The sequence below is a fragment of the Amblyraja radiata genome, chromosome 4 (genome assembly GCF_010909765.2).
Source record: "Amblyraja radiata isolate CabotCenter1 chromosome 4, sAmbRad1.1.pri, whole genome shotgun sequence".
Classification (NCBI taxonomy): Eukaryota; Metazoa; Chordata; class Chondrichthyes; order Rajiformes; family Rajidae; genus Amblyraja; species Amblyraja radiata.
In genome coordinates, this window is record NC_045959.1 from 30,692,462 (window position 1) to 30,712,428 (window position 19,967).

Here is a 19,967-nt window from a genome sequence, read left to right on the forward strand (position 1 = left end):
CAACATGTTTGGAGGATGCAAGGTCTCATTTGGAGAGTTGTACACTGGGATCCTGCATTCGCCATTTGCAGTGGGAGGGGCAGAGTTCTCCCAGCAGCCTGACTAACACTCCCCCTCTACAGTAATTACAAGTCTTCACTGCTGCTGGCTACTTGTAGGATATTGCTATGCACAAAATTTGACTTCAACAAAACCAAACGACCACAGTATTGTATAGACAGAGTGTGAGCACTGCTAACACTGCAAGTTCATTGAAGTACAATGGTAAACCAATTCTCAATGCTTTTTATAGTTATATGAACAGATCCAACTCATAATTATTTTTTCTTCAAAACTTTTTTGAAATGCAGTAATTCACAACACGAAACATAGCCAGTGCATGAAAATTTTCAATCGACAAAAGTCACCTCTGTGCAAGAAAAAAAATAATTGCTGTACAAGCTATTTAAAACAAGTTAGTCAATATGTTTAATGTTCTTTTCTTAGTTCTGATAACCTTATTATAGAAAGGCTTGAAAATCTGTATTATTGGGTTATCACAACCCACTTGAGCTAAATACTTCAACCAAAGATACATGATCGATCAAATTTATTCAAAGCCTCAAAATGTGCCTGCACAAACTGTTAGACCGAGGTAAATACAGGCGACAAGGTGCACCATCGTTTTAAGTAAATCAGTTACTGGGAGAAAAAGAAAATTTAAATCGCAGCTCAAGAAAGCAAAAGCCATTAACCAAAAACATTGAACACAAAAAATTGCAAACACAAGGAACTGCAGACACATAGTAAACATTGATATAATTGAACATACTTTCAAATGAATATGTTAAAATGTAAAGCAACATTTATCACAGTATTTTCTCCCCTTTATTGAAGATACACAACCACTTTCCCAACATTCACTTAACCATTGCCAATTAAAACTTTGGCATTTCAAATTCAAACAATCCAAAGGAGATAATTTCTACATTTAGTTCATTTTAAAGTTTACTTGTATCCATTCCTGCTGAAAAAAAAGGAAGCTGGAGAAATGTGCCCAGAATATCATTGCATGAAATAATGCAATTTTTTTCTAAAGGAATAATATTTGCTGTATAATGATTATTGCCATTAAATTGCATCATTTAATACAACCATGATGAAGGAAGAGGGAAGATTAAAATGTAGTTTTAAGTTCATAATGCAAGAGTTTTCAGACTATTTTTTGTCAGGTATTATTGTGGTCAGCAGGAGTTCCAATTTTAGAACGCCTCCTTCCATCATTTCCTAACAAGAAAAACATTCTTGCGTGTACCTCGTGTGTATTTATTTATTGTTGGAATAATTTAGAACGCAGAGGGCGTGAACTGAGAGCGAGAGCAATTTGTATTTGGTTGGCAAAATATAACAAAATATTATTCTGGAGTTGAGGTATTTCATCCACATTTATAATAAAACATCTAATTCCATCCTACATCCCATTGTAAACAATGAGGGAAAAAACGGTCACAAACATGCTAAGTGTCTAATATATTACAACAACACAACTCACGTCATCAGGTCAAGCGCATTGCCAAGCACATACTAGATCCAGTGTTTAGAAAACTTTAAATATTCAAACAATGAGGCAGTTCTAAGCAAATTAAAGTTTATAAAAACAAGGCAATCTTTTACTCCAGAGGAGTTGCGGTGTACTTTCCCTTCCTTCAGTTTCATATGCCTTCCCAAAGCCACCTTGATTGCCAGCACATTTCCAAATGATCGAATGCTATTCAGAAGTTAACTTCCTCCATAACCTCCATTACTATGGTGCGATGGCCGGTAAGGATAAGATTGCTGACAGTTCTATAGTCCACATGTAGAACGTTCAGACCATTCACAGAAACAACAAATTGCCGAACCTAAACAAATTTGAAACAAATGATATTTCAGTTTAGTACTATATTTTTCAAAGGCAGAGCCATTTTCTAATTTCAGGTGAAGGTAAATCTTTGACAATAAACTGTGTCTGTAGCAGTATCAGCTGCCATTTTATACCATTGTAATTCAAGGACATTCCGATTTACATGTCTCTCTAAACCTAAATAATTAAAAAAATCTCTGCTCTATTTTTTTGTGCCTGACCTCACCATCAGTTATATCCTCCCAGATTCATTATCCCCATTCCATATCACACTGCAGCTTCTCACAGTCCACCATACATCCAAGGAAGGATGTCTTGATCCAATTAAACAGAACCCCAGTGGGACCACTCCTGGAAAATTGTGTACAGTTCGGGACTTCACAACCTAAGCATATACTGGTAACAGAGAGAGTGATTTACTAATCTTATTCTAGTTTATTCCTGAGATTGTTGGATATTTAAGGAATCAAGGGTTATGACCACTAATTTCTCTAGTATTTTTATACACGAGTTCTCGTTCTGTTTCTCCCTTTCCTCGATCTAGTTGCTGTCCATTTCCCAGAGGCTTTTGTCTCAACCTCCATAAAATCTGACAAATATTTGTTTAATTGCTCTGCCATTTCTTTATCCCTTAATTCAAAATCTTTCCTGCCTTAATCTGCAATGTGGCCCATAGTGACATATGCTAACTTTTACATAGAAGCTTATGCCGTCTGTGCTCCTCACAAGTTTACTCTTCCATTCTACTTCTCCTACCTTTATCAATGTTTATTCTTTTGCTAAATTCAGAAACTTTCCCAAACCTTAGACTAACTGCTCTTGGCAAATGATAAAGCAGTGCACTATCTAAACCATCTAAAGAGCCTGTCCCATTTTCACGACCTAATTCACGACCTCTGCTGAGTTTGGCCTTGACTCATACTCGCAGCATGGTCGTCACGAGATCGTAGCAGGCCGTGATGCTAGTCGTAGGTACTCGTGGCATCAAGTAGGTAGGGGCGTTTTTTCTAGCATGATGAAAAATGTCCACGAGTAAAAAAGGTCGTGAACTAGGTCATGAAAGTGGGACAGGCCCTTTAACGTGCATAAATATTATGAGAAACTCACATTATTTTCTGAGAAAGACACCTGGCATTATCTGCTCAGTGTTGTGAGGAGTCAAAAGCATCCAAAATAAAATAATAAAAGTTATACAGCATGGAAACTGGTCCTTTCGGCCCAACTTGTCCATGCCGACCAAGGGATCTTCCTGACCTAGTCCCATTTGCCTTTATTTGGCCATATATATCACTCTAAAACTTCCCTATCCACATAGGAGGCTAAAAGTCTTTAAACATTGGAATTTTACGTGCCTTCGCCACTTCCCCAGGCAACACCTTCCTTACTCGCACCACTTCAAAAAGCTTGCCCCTCAGATCCCCATCTAACCTTTCCCCTCTCATAGTGAATCTTTCCCCCTTACATTTATGCCATCTAGTTTTAGACTGTCCTACCTTTGGGAAATAAAACTGATAATCTATCTTATTTATGCCCAATCCTATCTATACACCTCATGATTTTATAAACTTATATAAGGGTCACTCTCAACTATCTTTGCTCTGGGTTGGAAATCAGTCCCAGCCTATTCTGTCCCAACACTGTTCCGTCTTGTTCTAACCCGAGCTTGCCACTCCCAGTAAAATCCTTGTGAATCTTTCCTTAATGCTCTCAAGCTTAATCACATCCATCCTACAGTGCAATAACCAGAACTGCACACAATACTTCAGGGGCAGTCTCACCAATATCTTCAGCAGATGGAACAGGGCATCATAATTCTTGTACTCAATGCACTGTTTAACAAAGGCAAATTTGCTATAAGCCTTCTTCGCCTCTTTATATACCCGTCGTCATTCGATCCTGACTACGGGTGCATGTCTGTACGTTCTCCCACACCCGAAAGACATACAGGTTTTAGGTTAATAGGCTTGGAGCGAATGTAAAATTGTAAAATTGTAAAAAAGTGTGTGTAGGATAGTGTTAATGTACGGAGATCGCTGGTCGGCGCGGACTCGGTGGGCTGAAGGGCCTGTTTCCGTGCTGTATCTCAAAACTAAACAAAAAACTAAATCAGCCCTGAATTTGTAGGGAATGGGGGATAACATAGAACTAGTGTGAACGGGTGATCGATGGCCCTCTTGGACTCGGTCGGCTGAAGAGACTGTTTCCACATTGTTGCTAAAGGACAATCAACAGTGACGGCAGCACTGACCCCAATGGAACACCACTGATCACAGGCATCCGATCTGAAAAACCCTCCATTACACTAGTCTCTCATTCTTTTAGAATTTTAACGTCCACTGCTTGCAAATTCCAGCAAGCAGTTTTATTATTAATCCCATCCATGCGACGCTCTTTCAACTGTGAAGATAGGCTTTTATCAGCTGGCTGTACATTTTTCATAAATTAGTTTGTATTTTTCAGAGCCACTGCAACTCTGAAGCTGGCAGGAGGGTCACATTTGCTTTGTGAGGCTTCAGAAATAATGTGTAAAAAAGCTAGTAGTGTCCAAAGGCAAAATATGGAACAGCGAAAATTATGTGAATGTAGTGCTTTAATGCTTGATATTCGGATATCATAATATCCAACTTTAGTCCAGTAGGCTAAAACTGCAAAGCTACTGCTCGGATTTGATTGAGGGGATAACTACAGGGTCAGTTGAAACGGTGTAGTCTAGTGATTGAAAATTAGTCTACAGACAAGAATAAATAGGTCTTCTCCAGGGTGGCAGTTAGTGAGAAATGGAACAGTGCAGGATCAGTGCTAAGGCATGTGCTCCAACACCTCAAAAAAAAATTCCTGAAATAGACTTCCAAACTTCCCGGGATTTAATGGTATTTCCTGAAATTTATGGCTTCCCCAGCTGTGCATGTGCGGATACCCGGCCCACTGCGCACGTGTGGGGAGACAGCGTCATTTTGCATCCGTTTTCCAATTGTGCGCGGCCGACGGGCCTCCCCCAACTCCGCAGGCGCAGATGGTCGAAATATGTTTCCCCCCCAAATCCCTTCATGTCTCACCGCGCGTGCGCTGTGGGCTGGGTATCCGCGCATGCGCAGTTGGGGAAGGGTTACCCTGCCGGGAAATTTCTTGAAATTATTTAATTTCCCTAAAATTACCTGCATTCGCAACATATAATAATATTTTGCACAAAGGTATTAAATGCAACACTTCTAAGTTTGTAATGAAATGCAAGTGAAATTCTTTTCACAAGCGATCAAGAGAGTCAAGAGTGTTTTATTGTCATGTGTCCCAAATAGAACAATGACATTCTTACTTGCAGCAGCACAACAGCATATGTAAACATAGTACACTGTAAATAATAGAATAAACGCGAGTGTGTGTATACCGTGTGCTATACGGTGAATTTACAGAATTTTCTAACCCAGAAGGTTGCAGGAGGTATTTAAAGAGGATGTAGCTTTTTTTTTTTTAATTTCAAGGAATTTAGTGCTATGTGGAACTTGCAAGGAAGAGTTGAGGCCTGGAACAGATCAGTTGTGATCATACTGCATAGCAGGCCTCAACATAGCGGTCATACTCTGTTCCTATTTTGTCTAGTTGTGAGGAGGATATAAGGTGGCTTGAAGGCAATTTAAACAAGTTGAGCAAGTGGACAAAGTTGCCACAGAAGGCTATCGAGGCCAAGTCAGTGGATATTTTTAAGGCAGAGATAGATAGATTTTTGATTAGTACGGGTGTCAGGGATTATGGGGAGAAGGAAGGAGGATGGGGTTAGGAGGGAGAGATAGATCAGCCACGATTGAATGGCGGAGTGGACTGGATGGGCAAAATGGCCTAATTCTACTCCTATCACTTATGACCTTACAAATGCATGGCCGCTGCTGCACAAGCAAGATAAAAGTGAAGTTAGTGACTTTGGTGGGAAAAAAAATAATCAGAGAGTCAAGAGGACAAAAGATAAAAAGATTGGGAAATATGAATCTACAAGGACTGGGTACCCTTGCACACACGTCACTGAGGGCAAACATGTAATTTGGGCACACAATTAAGGTGGCACATTTTGGCCTTCACTACACGAGGATTGAGTATGGTGTAAGCAGATGTTGCTGCAATTATGCAGAGCCTTGGTGAGACCACACTTAGAGCACCATGTTCAGTTTTATTCTCATTACCCAAGAAAGTATATATTTGTTCTCGAGGGAATGCAGCGAATGTTCATGAGGCATTGTTAGGATGGAGGAACTGCTGGATGTGTAAAGATCAAGTCAACTCAACCTACACTCACTGGTATTTAGAACAACAATGTCATATCTTATCGAAAGATACAAAGGTTCGACTGGCTGGCGGCAGGGAAACATTTCCCCGAACCAGCCAATCTAGAACCATGGAGACAAGGAGTCCCAGGAGACAAGGGTAAAACATCCCTATGTTTCTTCAGTCAATTAATCTGTGGAGGTCTCTGCCATAGATGGTTATGCAGGCCAAATTGCTGTGTCTTTAAAGAGAGATTTTTAAATGCAAAAGATATCAAGGGGAATGTGGAGAGAGCAGGAATATATATTGAGATTGAAGATAAACTATTATTGTATTGAATGGAAGAGCGAACTCGAAAGGGCCTTATGGCCTAATCCTATTGCTAGTTCTCTACATTTTCCACTCAGGGATCATTTATCGGAATATCTGCAGAATGTTAACAATTGCTCATGAATATATGGGAATTATGTCAAAAGGATCAGGTAATTCTAGGTAATTGTTATGATGCCAGTCTGTAACAAAACTGTTCCATTCTTGCTTCTGCATCATCTTCATAACAAAACTATAAATTAGTTTGTATAGGGCCTTGTGTCATCCTTTTGCAGTATAAAGTTCAAAACAAATCCAACCATAGCACAAACTTGGAATTCTCTGAAACTTTCAACATTTGGCCATCTGTACTTAGTGTGCGCCAGGAAAGAGATTACCTTCATTCCAGCTGCAGCAGCAGGACCACTGGGATCCACGGCCTGAATATGGCACGGTTTATTTCCACGTACAACAAATCCCCAGCCAACTGCATCTCCAACAATCTGAAAAACAGCCAAGTTTTGTAAAAAAAAGACATTAAATCCGGAACCAAAGGCTGGCTTTAAAGAAAAAGATGCACGTTACTCAAACCAACATCTGCATTCCCAACGTTGGTTTTCCAAATTCACACAGACACCACCTCTTCTGATGATCAAAGCAAAAAAATGTTCAAAACATGCCTTGAGAAATGCTCCTTAATAGCCAACACAAAAAGTTACGAGTATAACATTTTGTGTATGAAGGAACTGCAGATTTTTGTTTACACTGAAGATAGACACAAAATGTTGGAGTAACTCAAAGTAAGGCAGCATCTCTGGAGAGAAGGAATGGGTGTTGTTTCCGGTCGAGAACGTTCTTCAGAAAATTTAAAATAACATTTCTATATTTTGTTCTACATGCATTGGAATCTTGAGATTTGTTCAACTGTAATAAAGTTGAAAGCTTTATACAATTAGAGAGTGTAATGATTACAGGCTAAAGTTGAGTGGAGTATTGTATGTCATTTATATTTAGGACTTACTGTAATTGTCTTCTTCATAAATGGTGCTCCAGGGGTTATAAGCTCCTCTGTAGTTACTGGCCTCTTTAGCACTGAAATAAATAACGCAGAATTCAAAGTCAGTGTCTTCAATTCAATGTCTAAGTTATGAAATTAGGTACATCTTCTTTAGTGATGCTGTGATACTCCAGCATCTTTGAAGTTATGTCTCTTTTTGTACACCAGCATCTGCTGTTCCTTGTGGCTGCATAAAATGAGAAGAACCTAGCTGCAAGAACAAACTGGAAAGCTAAGCAGTGTTTGTGGAGCTCGGATCTCTCGATGGAGTGGCCGGACAGTGGAAACTGCTAGAAAGGCCACATCTATGCTAAAGAGAAACCGTTAACATTTCAGGTCAAAGACCTTGTCAGAACTCTTAACTTCGATACATTAACTCAAGGTATATTTCTGCAGATAATGCCTGGCCTGCTAAAGAGGATGACATTTAGATCTTGGGGTAATATGCAGTCTATGATTGTTGCTTTCATCTATCTGTCCGCCCGTTCGCTCGCCCATGGATGAAGTAGCGCAGGATAAAGCTGCGAATTCACGCACAGGTTGGAAACTGGAAACGGAAAACTAGGGGAACGCCGTCCCCCTGCGTAACCCTAATTTCCATCACTGTTTATGACCTTCCTGAGGACTACCCAGGCTGACGCCCAACTCCCTGTAGAGTAGTGTGGCAATGTTAAAGGTGTCCTCATTTGAATGTGCTATTAAATCAAACCCCTGGATTCTGCCTCTGATGGATGTAAAATAAACCATAGTTCACATGAACAGCAAGCAAGTTATCACCGACATCACCTGATATTTATGCCTCAACATACTTCATAAACATTAATTGGATCATTATCATGCTGCTGCTGACGGAAGCTTCTTCCTGTGCTGTACGGTTCTGTTTTATGCTGTTCTGAGTGAAGCTTGCCCTGTGAAAATTCATGGTTGTCTATTCTACGACTTGGCAGCAGCCACTAGCATAGATTATTTAATAAACTACAAAACACTTTGGACAATGCCCGCAGATATTAAAGGCATTCTTCCCTCTCTTCCAATTTGCAGCATCTTGAGGAATTTGCTATGTTGCACAGACGTATGTCCTTACCTGACTTTGGATTGGATAAGACAGGAGGGCTGCTGTTGGGGGTTGGACTACTGCTGTAGTAACCACTGCTGCTGCAATTGCTGCTCATACTACATCGCCGGACTGCCGAGACTATCTTCATATCCTTTGTCGGACTCACTGTACAAGCAGAGCAAAAGTCAAATTTGCAGACAACACCACCATTGTGGACCAGATATCAGATAATGATGAGAGGGAGTACAGGTAGGAGATTGAGAACCTCATGACCTAGTGTTGAGACAGCAACCTTTCTCTCAATGTCAGCAAGACAAAGAAGATATTGATCAACATCAGGAAGCGAAGCGGTACACACATCCCAATTTGCAGTGACGGCGCTGAAGTAGAGATGGTTGAAAATTTCAAATGCCGAGGTGTAAATATCACCAACAACTTCTCCTGGACCACCCCTACTGAAGCAACGACCAAGAAAGCACACCAACATCCCTACTTCCTTGGAAGGCCGAGGAAGTTCGGCATGTCTCCAACAACTCTCACCAACTTCTACAGATGCATTTTATCGTGATGCAACAGCATGGTTTGGGAACACTTCCATCCAAGAGCATGAGAAATTGCAGAGAATTGTGGACGCAGCCCAGACCATCGCACAAACCCTTCCATGGACTCCATTTACACCTCACGCTGCCTCGGCAAGGCCAGCAGCATAATCAAGTGCGAGTCATACCCCGTCACTCCCAATTCTCCCCTCTCCCGTGGGAAAAAAGGCATAGAAGTGTGAAAACACACATCTCCAAATTCAGGGACAGTTTCTTCCCAATTGTTATCAGGCAACTGAATCATCCTACCACAACCAGAGAGCAGTCCTGAACTATCAACCGCATTGATGACCCTCGGACTATCTTTGATTGGACTTTACCTTGCACAAAGCATTATTCATGTTACTTCCTTTATCATGTATCTCTACACTGTGGATGGCTCAATTGTAATTATACATTGCCTTTCTGCTGACTAGTTAGCACACAACAGCTTTTCACTATACCTTGGTACACGTGACAATAAACTAAACTCAACTAAAGAAATAACTGTTACCGTTATATTTTTTTTACTAAAACGGACCCTTTAATTACTTCAGATTTAAGTCCAGCCAGCCAGCCAGACTGTTATGTGAGACTTTCTAAAAACCATTTTAAAATCCATGCAGATAGCAGCTACTGCATGTCCTTTCAGTTGATGCACCAAAAAAATTAAACACAATTTTTTTGTTTAGTAAATAACAGCAAATCTTGAAAAAATGCCGAAATGTTAACTCTGTTTCCCTCTCCACAAATGCGACCTGATTTGCAGTGCACTGAAAAACATCTTTATTTCACATTTCCAGTATCAGTTGCCTTGGTATTCTGCCACCTGATGGCATGAATGTTGAATTTTCCAATTTCCTCTGCTCTTCCTTTATCTTATTCTACCCCCTTCTGATCTACCCAGGTCCTTACACATGCAGCTTAGCCCTCAACCAATTTATTTCCCAGACCCAACCTATTCAATCTGCCCATCACCAGCACACTACTCATGGATGCCTTCATCCCTCACCATTGCCAATATTTGTTTTCATGCATCACAGTGGGAGCAGAGTTATGGGGTATAGAGGAGACCCTGGTGCGAGCCTCATCTATGGTAGAAGAGGGGAACCCCGTTCCCTGAAGAATGAGGACATCTCCGATGCCCTGGTGTAGAACACCTCATCCTGGGTGCAGATGCGGCGTAGACGGAGAAATTGAAAGTAGGGGATGGAGTCCTTACACGAAGCAGGGTGGGAAGAAGTGTAGTCCAGATGGCCATGGGAGTCAGTGGGTTTATCTTAGATGTCGGTCAGTAGTCTATCAGAGTTAATCCAGTAGATCTGTTTTGTTGATCTGCAGATTTTTGCTTTGCAGTCAAATTTAATTGCCTATCCTTTGTCAACACAAAGATCTTAATTTATTTTTAAAGTTTTCTCTGATCGCTGTATCTCACAACCAACCCACAACTATGGTGTAATAATTGGCCTGCGGTCGCCTGGCAAGTCCTTGCACTATGCTTTGAGCAAAGTTCCAATACCCGGATTCTGGCACCCACTGTGGTAAATGAGCTCTTCCTCAACCTCCTGAAGCAACCTTGAACGCATGCCTTGCACTTGTTTACTATAAGCACATCCAGCTTTCTCATTACTCCTTTAAAGTTTAATTCCATCCATTACTACGGGGAGGAAGCAGACAATAGACAATAGGTGCAGGAGTAGGTCATTCGGTCCTTTCAAGCCAGCACCGCCATTCAATGTGATCAAGCAGACATAGTCATAGAGTGATACTGTGTGGAAACTTGCCCACACCAGCCAACATGTCCCAGCTATACTTATCTCATCTGCCCCCGTTTGGTCCACATCCCTCCAAACCTGTCCTATCCATGTACCTGCTGTTTCTTAAATGTTGGGATAGTCCCCAACCTCAACTACCTCCTCTGACAGCTCGTTCCATACACCCACCAGTTACCCCTCAGATTCCTATTAAATCTTTTCCCCTTCACCTTAAACCCATGTCCTCTGGTCCTAGATTCCCCAACGCTGGGCAAGTGTGCATTTACCCGATCTATTCCTCTCATGATCTTACACATCTCTATAAGATGACCCCTTATCCTTCTGTGCTCTTAAGAAATAAAGTCCTAGTCTACTCAACCTCTCCCTATAGCCCAAACCCTCTAGCCCTGGCAACATCCTTGTAAATCTTCTCTGTACCCTTTCCAGCTTGACCACCTCTTTCCTATAACACGGTGCCCAGAACTGGACACAATATTCTAAATGTGGCCACACCAACGTCTTATACAACTGCAACACGACCTCCCAACTTCTTTACTCAATTCTCTGACTGATGAAGGCCAATGTGCCAAATACCTTTTTGACCACCCTATCTACCTGCGACTCCACCTTCAAGGAACCATGTACCTGCACTCCTAGATCCCTCTGCTCTACAACACTCCCCAGAGCCGCCCCATTCATAAAATACATTGATGTTCATTACTTCAAATTTCTCCTTTAAAACACCCAGAATCTTCACTGCTGATACCTGTCCAGATAACCTTTTCTAGTCTGCAGCAGCTGAGATCCTAGAAAGAAACTCGCATCAAGTTTGTATGGTGCCACTGGAAGTACAGGATTGTTAATTTCGTAATGCCTTTATAATACATTCCCTGTGAGCAGCTTTCCACATATATTTTGGAGCTCTGTTCAATTAGCACTGCTATGACAAAATCAGACACAAAATTCCCAGGAGGCCACATGCGGGCTGTGAAAACAAACTTCTGGTGTCTTCATATTCATGAGTTTGTGCTACACATTGACAGAGCAAAGACAAGTATGTTCAAAATAATCTGTGCAAGAATAATCCTTTAGAGAGTGTTTCATTTCAAGAAACAGCAGTAAAATAAAATGAGTACAAATCAAATTACTTATGGAATAGCAAAACAGAATGCAACCAAAAAGAAATCCAATCTATGAACCCTTCATTACAAAAATATCTATTACTACAGTACCAGACACTAGATGCCTGATGCCTCAAATCCCTTAGTTCACAGTCTAATCTATACACTGAAACTAACAAAACTCGATTAGAATTTGTTTGCATTTGGTGTTCAGATTCTCAGGAGACAATTCCTACTTTGAGAACGGAACCCTTGCAATAGCTTCAGAGGAAGAATCTCAGCTGCTTCATGTTCCGAAGAACTGACAATGTTTTATGTTCGAGATAGGTTTCTACCAGATGCTGCCTTGGCAGATCAGCTCTTCCACCACAACTATAGAAACTGGTTTCGGAAGTGAACTTAAAGCAAAACTGTATATCATTCTCAAGTAAAATCTTGGGAATAAAGAGGGAAAACAAGAGAAACAGAACAGGCATGTTTGAAATCACTTTGTTTTAACCAATTTTAGAATATAAAGCTCATCATTAAATTGGATTATTTGTAGAATTGGAAACTACTAAATAGACGAGACTACTGTAAATCCTTAACATCATTTGAAGGATTATTGATAGAATTATTTTTTTGTTGACGTAAAAATGACTTGGGTTAATAGAGACTTTGGTTTGGCTAAGAAGAGTACAGAAGAGAGGAGATGGAGGTGTGGGGGTGACTGAAGAGAAATAAAATAAATTCTACACAAATTCATCAGTCAAACTGGAATGTGCAACTCAACAAAAGATGCAAAATAAAGGGTGCAAATGTAGAAATGATGTGAGCTGCTGAAACAAGCTATCTAAATGTAACGCATTGCAGAGGATGGATGTTGAATGATTAATGAAGTAACCAAGGTCAGATAAATTCAGATCATGACAAGCAATAGTTGTGAACACTGAATTGGACCATAAATGACAGAGCAGATCATATTTACCTGATTGGAAGCTGGAGTTGGCATTGTCAGTGTTCTGCTTGCGCAAACAAAAGGGGCTTTCATGGCTATCAGGCTCCAAGGGCACGTTCTCATTCAGCAGCTCCAGCAACCGTCGCCTTCTGCGAAAGTTCATGCGGAACTGGTACAAGAGGTTACCATCCACAAAGTGGTGTTTGTTGGCCACTGTGTACAGAATGGGAGAGGGCAATAGAATTAGTTACACTGGTAGTACACAGACTGATCATCAAGGCATGAACAGAAATCGAAACTTGAACAAACAGCTAATGCAAGGCAGAAACCATGGAAACACAATCAGGAATAATAATCAAATGACTGTTTCAATAGAAGCTTCTTTAGTTATTTGTTTTCTAGATTGAACTTCATAACTAGAAAGTGGTTGTCAAAATTGGACTAATTTAAAGTAACATACCAGCCTTCAACTGAGTCAGATGATTCCTTTGGTGTTTTAAATCATTTATTTGTACATTGTGCTGCTGTGCCGAATGTTGAAAAATCCCATTCCAGGTGGATGGTGCTTATCAAAACTGAAATCTTAAACCCAATCAGTCTTAACCATAAGATTTCAAAACAAAATATTTCGAATACCAGGAACCCCAATCATCTTTGAACTTTGGCACCAACTCCACACTGATTCCATTGCCTGAACCAGGCAAACATTTAAAGATGTTGCAAAACCTAACGATGTTACATCATCAAGTTCAGAAGAAATCAGGAGCTGGAGAAAGCCACTCATCCCCTCAAGCTTGTCCCATCATTCAATATTATTGTGGCTGATATGCTCCAGGCCTCAACTCTTGTGCCAGTTCCTCAGCCCTCAAATTTCCTTATGGTTTTTTTTTAAAGTTCGCCTACCTCGACTAGCCTTTAGTGCTCCAACTTCCAGAATCCACTGGGGTCGAGAATGAGAGGAGATTTGCCATCCTCTGCTAGTAGTAGTTTCTTTGTGCTTCAATTTCAAATGATTGGGTCCCAAATCTTATTATATTCCCTCCTTTGGAACTCTCCATCTGGTGAAAACATATCAACCTCTGTTTCACACTCTGTAAGGATCTTATAGATTTAAAAAAAAAAAACCTACATTCTTACAAACTCCAAAGAATAGTCTAACTTTCCATAGTCAATTGTGATGGGGCAATATTCTCATCGCAGGAATTAGCAAGCAAATATTTTCAGGACCATATCCTTTCTTAAATAAGGGGATATATTGCGAACGCTATTGCAGGCGACACTTCACCTACACCATGTACAATTAGGAAAATGCTTAATTCCTAAACTTCAACCCGCAAACAATAAAAGGTCAATATGCCATTTGTCACCCAAAGCACATTAGCTTTTTGTGGGTTTCCCTCTTTGTACCGTGCTTGTTATAATCAAAGACTTCCAGGAAATAGGTCAAATGCAATTTTCCTTTCACCAAACCATGTTAACTCGGTTAGACTACATTAAGGCAACATTAGTACAATAAGACAACATTACTTTCTAAATACTTGTTCCTTGATCACAGCCCACAGCATCTTTCTGTCAACGGAGCTAACTGGCCCATAGTTTTCTGCCTTTAGTCTCTCTGCCTCAATACAGTAAGGGCTATACATTTGCTATTTTGGACATATTTTACACAATTTACCCCTTTACACTTCTACCACCCCCTCCTCAAAACTTAAGAGTTACTCTGCAGTTACTCCCTTTAAGGCCTTTGTATTGAGGCCATCAACCTCCGGAGGCCTATTGGGCTTTAGTGCCATTCATTTTTCCACTACTTCTACCCTCAAGCCAGTGGATGTTACAATTTCTTCCTTCCATTTGAAAATAGCCCATCTCTTATCCAACTCCACTCCAGGTCTTCAAATTCCATCATATCTCTGCATTTCTACCCCTTTGGAGTCAGAGCTAAACTGTGTGGAAACACATCCTTCAGTCCAATTTGTCTGTGCCAAGCAAATTGGCAATCTAGGCCAGTTCCATTTGGCCAATATTCCTGATTAGTCCACGCCTAGAAATTCTGGCAGAGTTGTGTCCTTAAGAATCTGATCTAACAACTTTCCCAACACTGTTGCCAGCCTCACTGGCCTGTCATTCCTAACTTGTCCTCAATGCCCTTCTTAAATAAATGCATGACATTAGCCACCCTCCATTCTACTTGAACTTTGCCTGCGGATAATGATGATGCAAATATTTCTACAATGTCTTTCGCAATTCTGTCCCTAGCTTACCGCAAGGTCTGAGAATGCCCTTGGTCTGGCCGTGGGGATGTATCCACTTGAATGTGCTTTAAAACAGCCAACATCTCCTCTTTGGTAATTTAAATATGATCTTCGACATCACAACTTGTATGCCTCAATTCTCCAGTTTCCATGATCTTGGCTTATTAAAAATTGATGCGAAGTGTTCTTTAAGTATCTCCCCCATCTCTTGTTGCTCTACACCAAAGGTTCCCAACCTGGGGGAAATTCACCACCACGGGGGTAAATGTCACCTATCCAGAGGGCAAATCTGTTGATTCTGGATTTGTACAAATTTTTTCTCATTGACTGACTGTGTTTGGCTCTGGTATAACGGTATCTGTTCATTATTAGTTGTTCATAAATAAGTGAAATAACATTGTTATGTGCTATTAAAGTTGCCAGGGGTAAACGGGACGAAAAAGGTTGGGAATCCCAGGTCAACACAAAGACAGCTATGCTGATCGTTAGGGGATCTATCTTTCCCATAGCCACCCTTTTACTGGTAATATGCATGCAGAATCTCTTTGGATCATTCTTGTTCCAGGCTTGCCAGATCATCTTATGCCCCTTGTTGCTCTCCTGAAAGCTTTGTTAAGTGTTCTCCTACACTTCATATACTCACGGACGGATCTGTTTCATCCCGATTGCCTCCCACTTGTCAGTTGTCCTCTTACCAGCAAACAGACTCTCCCAAACGACCTCTGCAAGTAAATTCAAGATTGACACTCTTTCACTGTCACTAACCCTAAAGAACAAAGTCCGTCTCTTCCTTCCAAGGTTCACTTTAAAACATACCTGTTAAGCTTTTATTCGTATCTCCTGATATCTCCGCCATGGTTCAGTGTACAATTTAGTTTTATTATTCTGCTCTTGCAAACCACCATGGGACAGTGCTACATAAATATGGCACACTATGTCACCGATCTTTTATTAGTTCCCTTGCCCAGCAAATGATATGGCAGCATTTGGGGCGGGGGGGGAGGGGGGGGGGGGGGGGGGGGGGTGCGGGAGATCTAATTGAAAATACACGAACCAAGGGTGATCTGATAGTTGAGTGTGTTTTAACTAGTGAGAGGCTCAAAGAAAGGAGCATCATTTCAAGATAACAACGCCAGTCTTTTAAACCAAGGAGGGTAGTAAATGGTGAATTTCTGGAACGTCCAGAAAGTTGTGGGCACAAGCTCAAAGGGAGTATTTAAAGTGGAGGTAGATGTTTTTTGAAAGATCGGGGGATTGATATCTAAGAGATTCTGGTGCCGAAGAGGAGCTGAAGCCTGGGATAGATATAATTATATTGAGGTGCCAGGTAACCTACACCTGTGCCTGTTTTGCTCAGGTCGTTTGGACTACATAGAATCAAACAGTCAATTTAGATTTTCTTCTTGAAATTATTTTAACATTGAATAAAAAAGTTTAATTTAGTTTAGAGATACAGCACGGAAACAGGCCCTTCAGCCCACCAGGTCCACGCCAACCAACGATCCTTGCACATTAACACCATCCTACACCCACTCGGGACAATTTTTACATTTACCGAGCCAATTAACCTACAAACCTGTACGTTTTTGGAGTGTGGGAGGAAACCGAAGATCTTGGAGAAAACCCACGCAGGTCACGGGGAGAACATACAAACTCCGTACAGGCAGCACCCGTAGTCGGGATCAAACCCAGGTCTCCGGCGCTGCATTCGCTGTAAGGCAACAACTCTGCCTCTGCGCCACCCTTTTGATGTTTTCCCACTTAGCCCTGACATCCATGGTCAGTTAGGGCCAGTTCCTTGATCCAGTCAAATGTTATCATTCATGTGGGAAAGCATAGCCAAATCTACCAGGACTGTCACTCTCAAAGGCATAAACACAAAAAGCTGGAGTAACTCAGCAGGTCAGACAGCATCTCCGGAGAAAAGGAATGTTACATTTTGGGTCGAGTCCATTCTTTAGACTGAGAGTAGGGGAAAGGGAAATGAGAGATATATGAGAGGGAGGAGGAGCCATCTTGGGGAGCGGCTGCTAACCAGCAGCCGTCCATTTACTTCGCTTTTTAAAAAAGTTTTTAGTAAGTCCTGTGTTTCGTCCGTTGGAGAAATGGACTTTTTAATGTGGGGGTAGGGGGCAATTTTGCTTCTAGGTCCCTACCTGGTCGGTGAGGCAGCTTTTTCTCCGGGCTGCCCGTCGACCCGTCCTTGTGGCCTACCAGCGGGCTTGGAGCACCGTTTCCTGGCGGGGACCGCCCAGCACCTCGGCCTCGGTGGCAGCGCAGCGCTGGGGCGCTGTCGCGGAGCGGAGCGGGCGATGCCTTGCCTGGGTCGCCGCGCTGGATCGACGCGCTGGAGCTCCGGTGAGCTGTGTCCGCCGTGTTCGACACCTCCGGGCTGCGGGTCTGCGGAGCGGTGCAGGCGGCGCCGATTTCAACATCGGGAGCCTGGGAGCTCCAGGCCGGCTCGGCCTTGTCGGCTTCGGAAGCCGCGGTCTCCAGCTAGGAAGCGGCCGTTCCAGGTGGCCCAGCCGCTGAGAGGACTCTCCCGACGCCGGGGCAAGATTACCCGGTGAGAACGGCCAGGAACATCGGGCCTCCGTAGAGGTAACAGCGGTGGCCTCAATAGGCCTGACTTTGGGTGAACTTGGGGTTGGGGACTGGACATTGTGCCTTCCCCCACAGTGGTATTCATTGTGGGGGGGATGATTTTTTGTCTGTATGGTAATCCTGTTAGTCTTTGTCCAAGATGGCTGTCGGAAGGGAGAGTGGACGCTGGCGCGCTTTAGCTGCCGCTGCTCTCTTTTTCACATTGTGTTTTAGATTTTTTGTTTTTTGGACTGAATTCTGTTTTTAATTTGTGTTTCTGTGATGTCTTTATTATTTATTTTTTTCTGATTATATGTTTTTTATTCCTGTTAATCTCTGTAAGGTGTCCTTGAGATTCCTGGAAGGCGCCCAAAAATAAAATTTATTATTATAGACGGTGATGTAGAGATATAAAACAAATGATTGAAAGATATGCAAAAAAGTAATGACAATAAAGGAACCAAGCCATTGTTAGCGGTGTGCTAGGTGAAAATGAGTTACAGACAATGAGACTCAACAAGACGACTTTGAAGCTGGTACGACACCATTTTAATGAAACTACTTTAAGAAAAGAGAAACTGCTCAACATTATCATTAATGCCGTCTCTAGAACATTGATTTCAGAATTAGGTAATCGAACAACTCTTTAAATTCCATCCTTGTACCAGTTTTAGCATTCCTGCTGAGCTCTCCAATATTGACAATAACGGAATTAAAAGTCAAATCTTTTGTGAATGATTTGAAGAAAACATTTCCTCAAATATTTTATAGGAGACCAGTTAGAACATCAAACCATAGCACTACAAACAAGTCAGTTAATTAGGAAATGGCAGTGATAGGGTGCTACAGTTTGCTGATGTTGGGAATGATCAAAGGAAATAAATGGAGCAAAGAGGAAATGGAAAAATAAAGGAAATCAGAGCTCCTGATTTTGATACCTCAGAACTAAAGGCCAGGCTGCAAGAAAAAGGAGGCATTTCAGGCATAGGCAGCTGCGACCATGTGAATCCTTTAACTTACAGGGATGTAGGATTCACTTAATGAGAATCAGGCAGGCAGGCATGAAAGGGACTTTAGATGGGTTTCGCTGATAAGGTATAGAAGAATCCACATGTATTAAGGGCAAACGATTACTACGGAGTGATTGAGGCCCCTTAAAGATCAACAATGTCTAATCTTCAGTTCCAGGAGCCAGGTGGGTTGTGAATAGTTCTTGTCGGCTACTGTGGGGGATAAATGTGGTTGCTTGGTAACGCAGAGAAATAGTACTTATGTTTTGAAGAGTGCACATCACAGGAGGAACTGCTGGAGTCTTAAATGCATTAATGGGCCTGTCCCACCTGCTCAACTTTTTCGGCGATTGCCGGCACCCGTTATAGGTCGCCGAAAATGTTCAACATGTTGAAAATCTAGAACAAGGTACGACTCTTTGGGCGACTACTCACGACCATACAGGCTTCATTCCGCGACATGTCGCCAGGGTGTCGCCTGTATGGTCGTGAGTAGTCACCTCAGTTACTCAAAGAGTTGTAGTGTCTTTTTGGTCGCAGCTGAATTTTCAACACGTTGAAAGTTTTCGCTGACCTGCAACGACCTATGACGGGTGCCGGCAGTCGCCGAAAAAGTTGCGTAAGTGGGACAGGCCCATAAGGTAGATAAATCCCCGAGAACCTGGTCAAGTGCATCGAGGACATTGTGGAGAGTTGGGAAAGAAATTGCAGTGGAGAGATAGCCTTGGACAAGGTGCTGGAAGACCGAAGGATGGCTAATGTTGTGCCTCTATTTGTGAAAAGCTGCAAGGAAAAACCTGGTAACCACAGAACCGTGAGCCGAACATCAGTGGTAATTAAGTATTTGGAGAGGATTCCGAGAGACAGGACCTACATGTACTTGGAACGGAAAGAACTAATTGGTGATAATCAGCATGGGTTTGTGCGTGGGAAAGCATAGCTTAACAATTTGAGATTTTTTTGCAGAGGTAACCAAGACGATTGATGTGGGCAGCCTGATTGTTATTGCCTACGCGGACTTTAGCAAGGCCACCACATTGCAGGCTGGACTGTAAGGTTAGATTACATGGGAGTCAAGGCAAACTTGCCGGTTGGATACAAAATTGACGAATGTAGGAGGCAGACATGTGATAGTGTCAGTTTTCAGACTGGAGGACTATAACAAGTGTTACC

At 41.9% G+C, this 19,967-nt stretch overlaps 1 protein-coding gene across 2 annotated transcripts in view; it reads right to left on the reverse strand.

The window, feature by feature from the left end:
* Positions 1–444: 444 nt before the first annotated feature.
* deptor (DEP domain containing MTOR interacting protein) overlaps positions 445–19,967 on the reverse strand; it is an 81,414-nt gene continuing 61,891 nt past the window's right edge. For both annotated transcript variants that reach the window (XM_033019188.1, XM_033019187.1), the window contains exons 6-10: positions 12,980–13,162; positions 8,587–8,724; positions 7,467–7,537; positions 6,844–6,948; positions 445–1,880 (exon numbers count right to left, since the gene is read on the reverse strand). In XM_033019188.1, the coding sequence (XP_032875079.1) occupies positions 1,752–1,880; positions 6,844–6,948; positions 7,467–7,537; positions 8,587–8,724; positions 12,980–13,162 (626 nt within the window). In that variant the 3' untranslated portion in view covers positions 445–1,751. The remainder of the gene's footprint in view (positions 1,881–6,843; positions 6,949–7,466; positions 7,538–8,586; positions 8,725–12,979; positions 13,163–19,967) is intronic.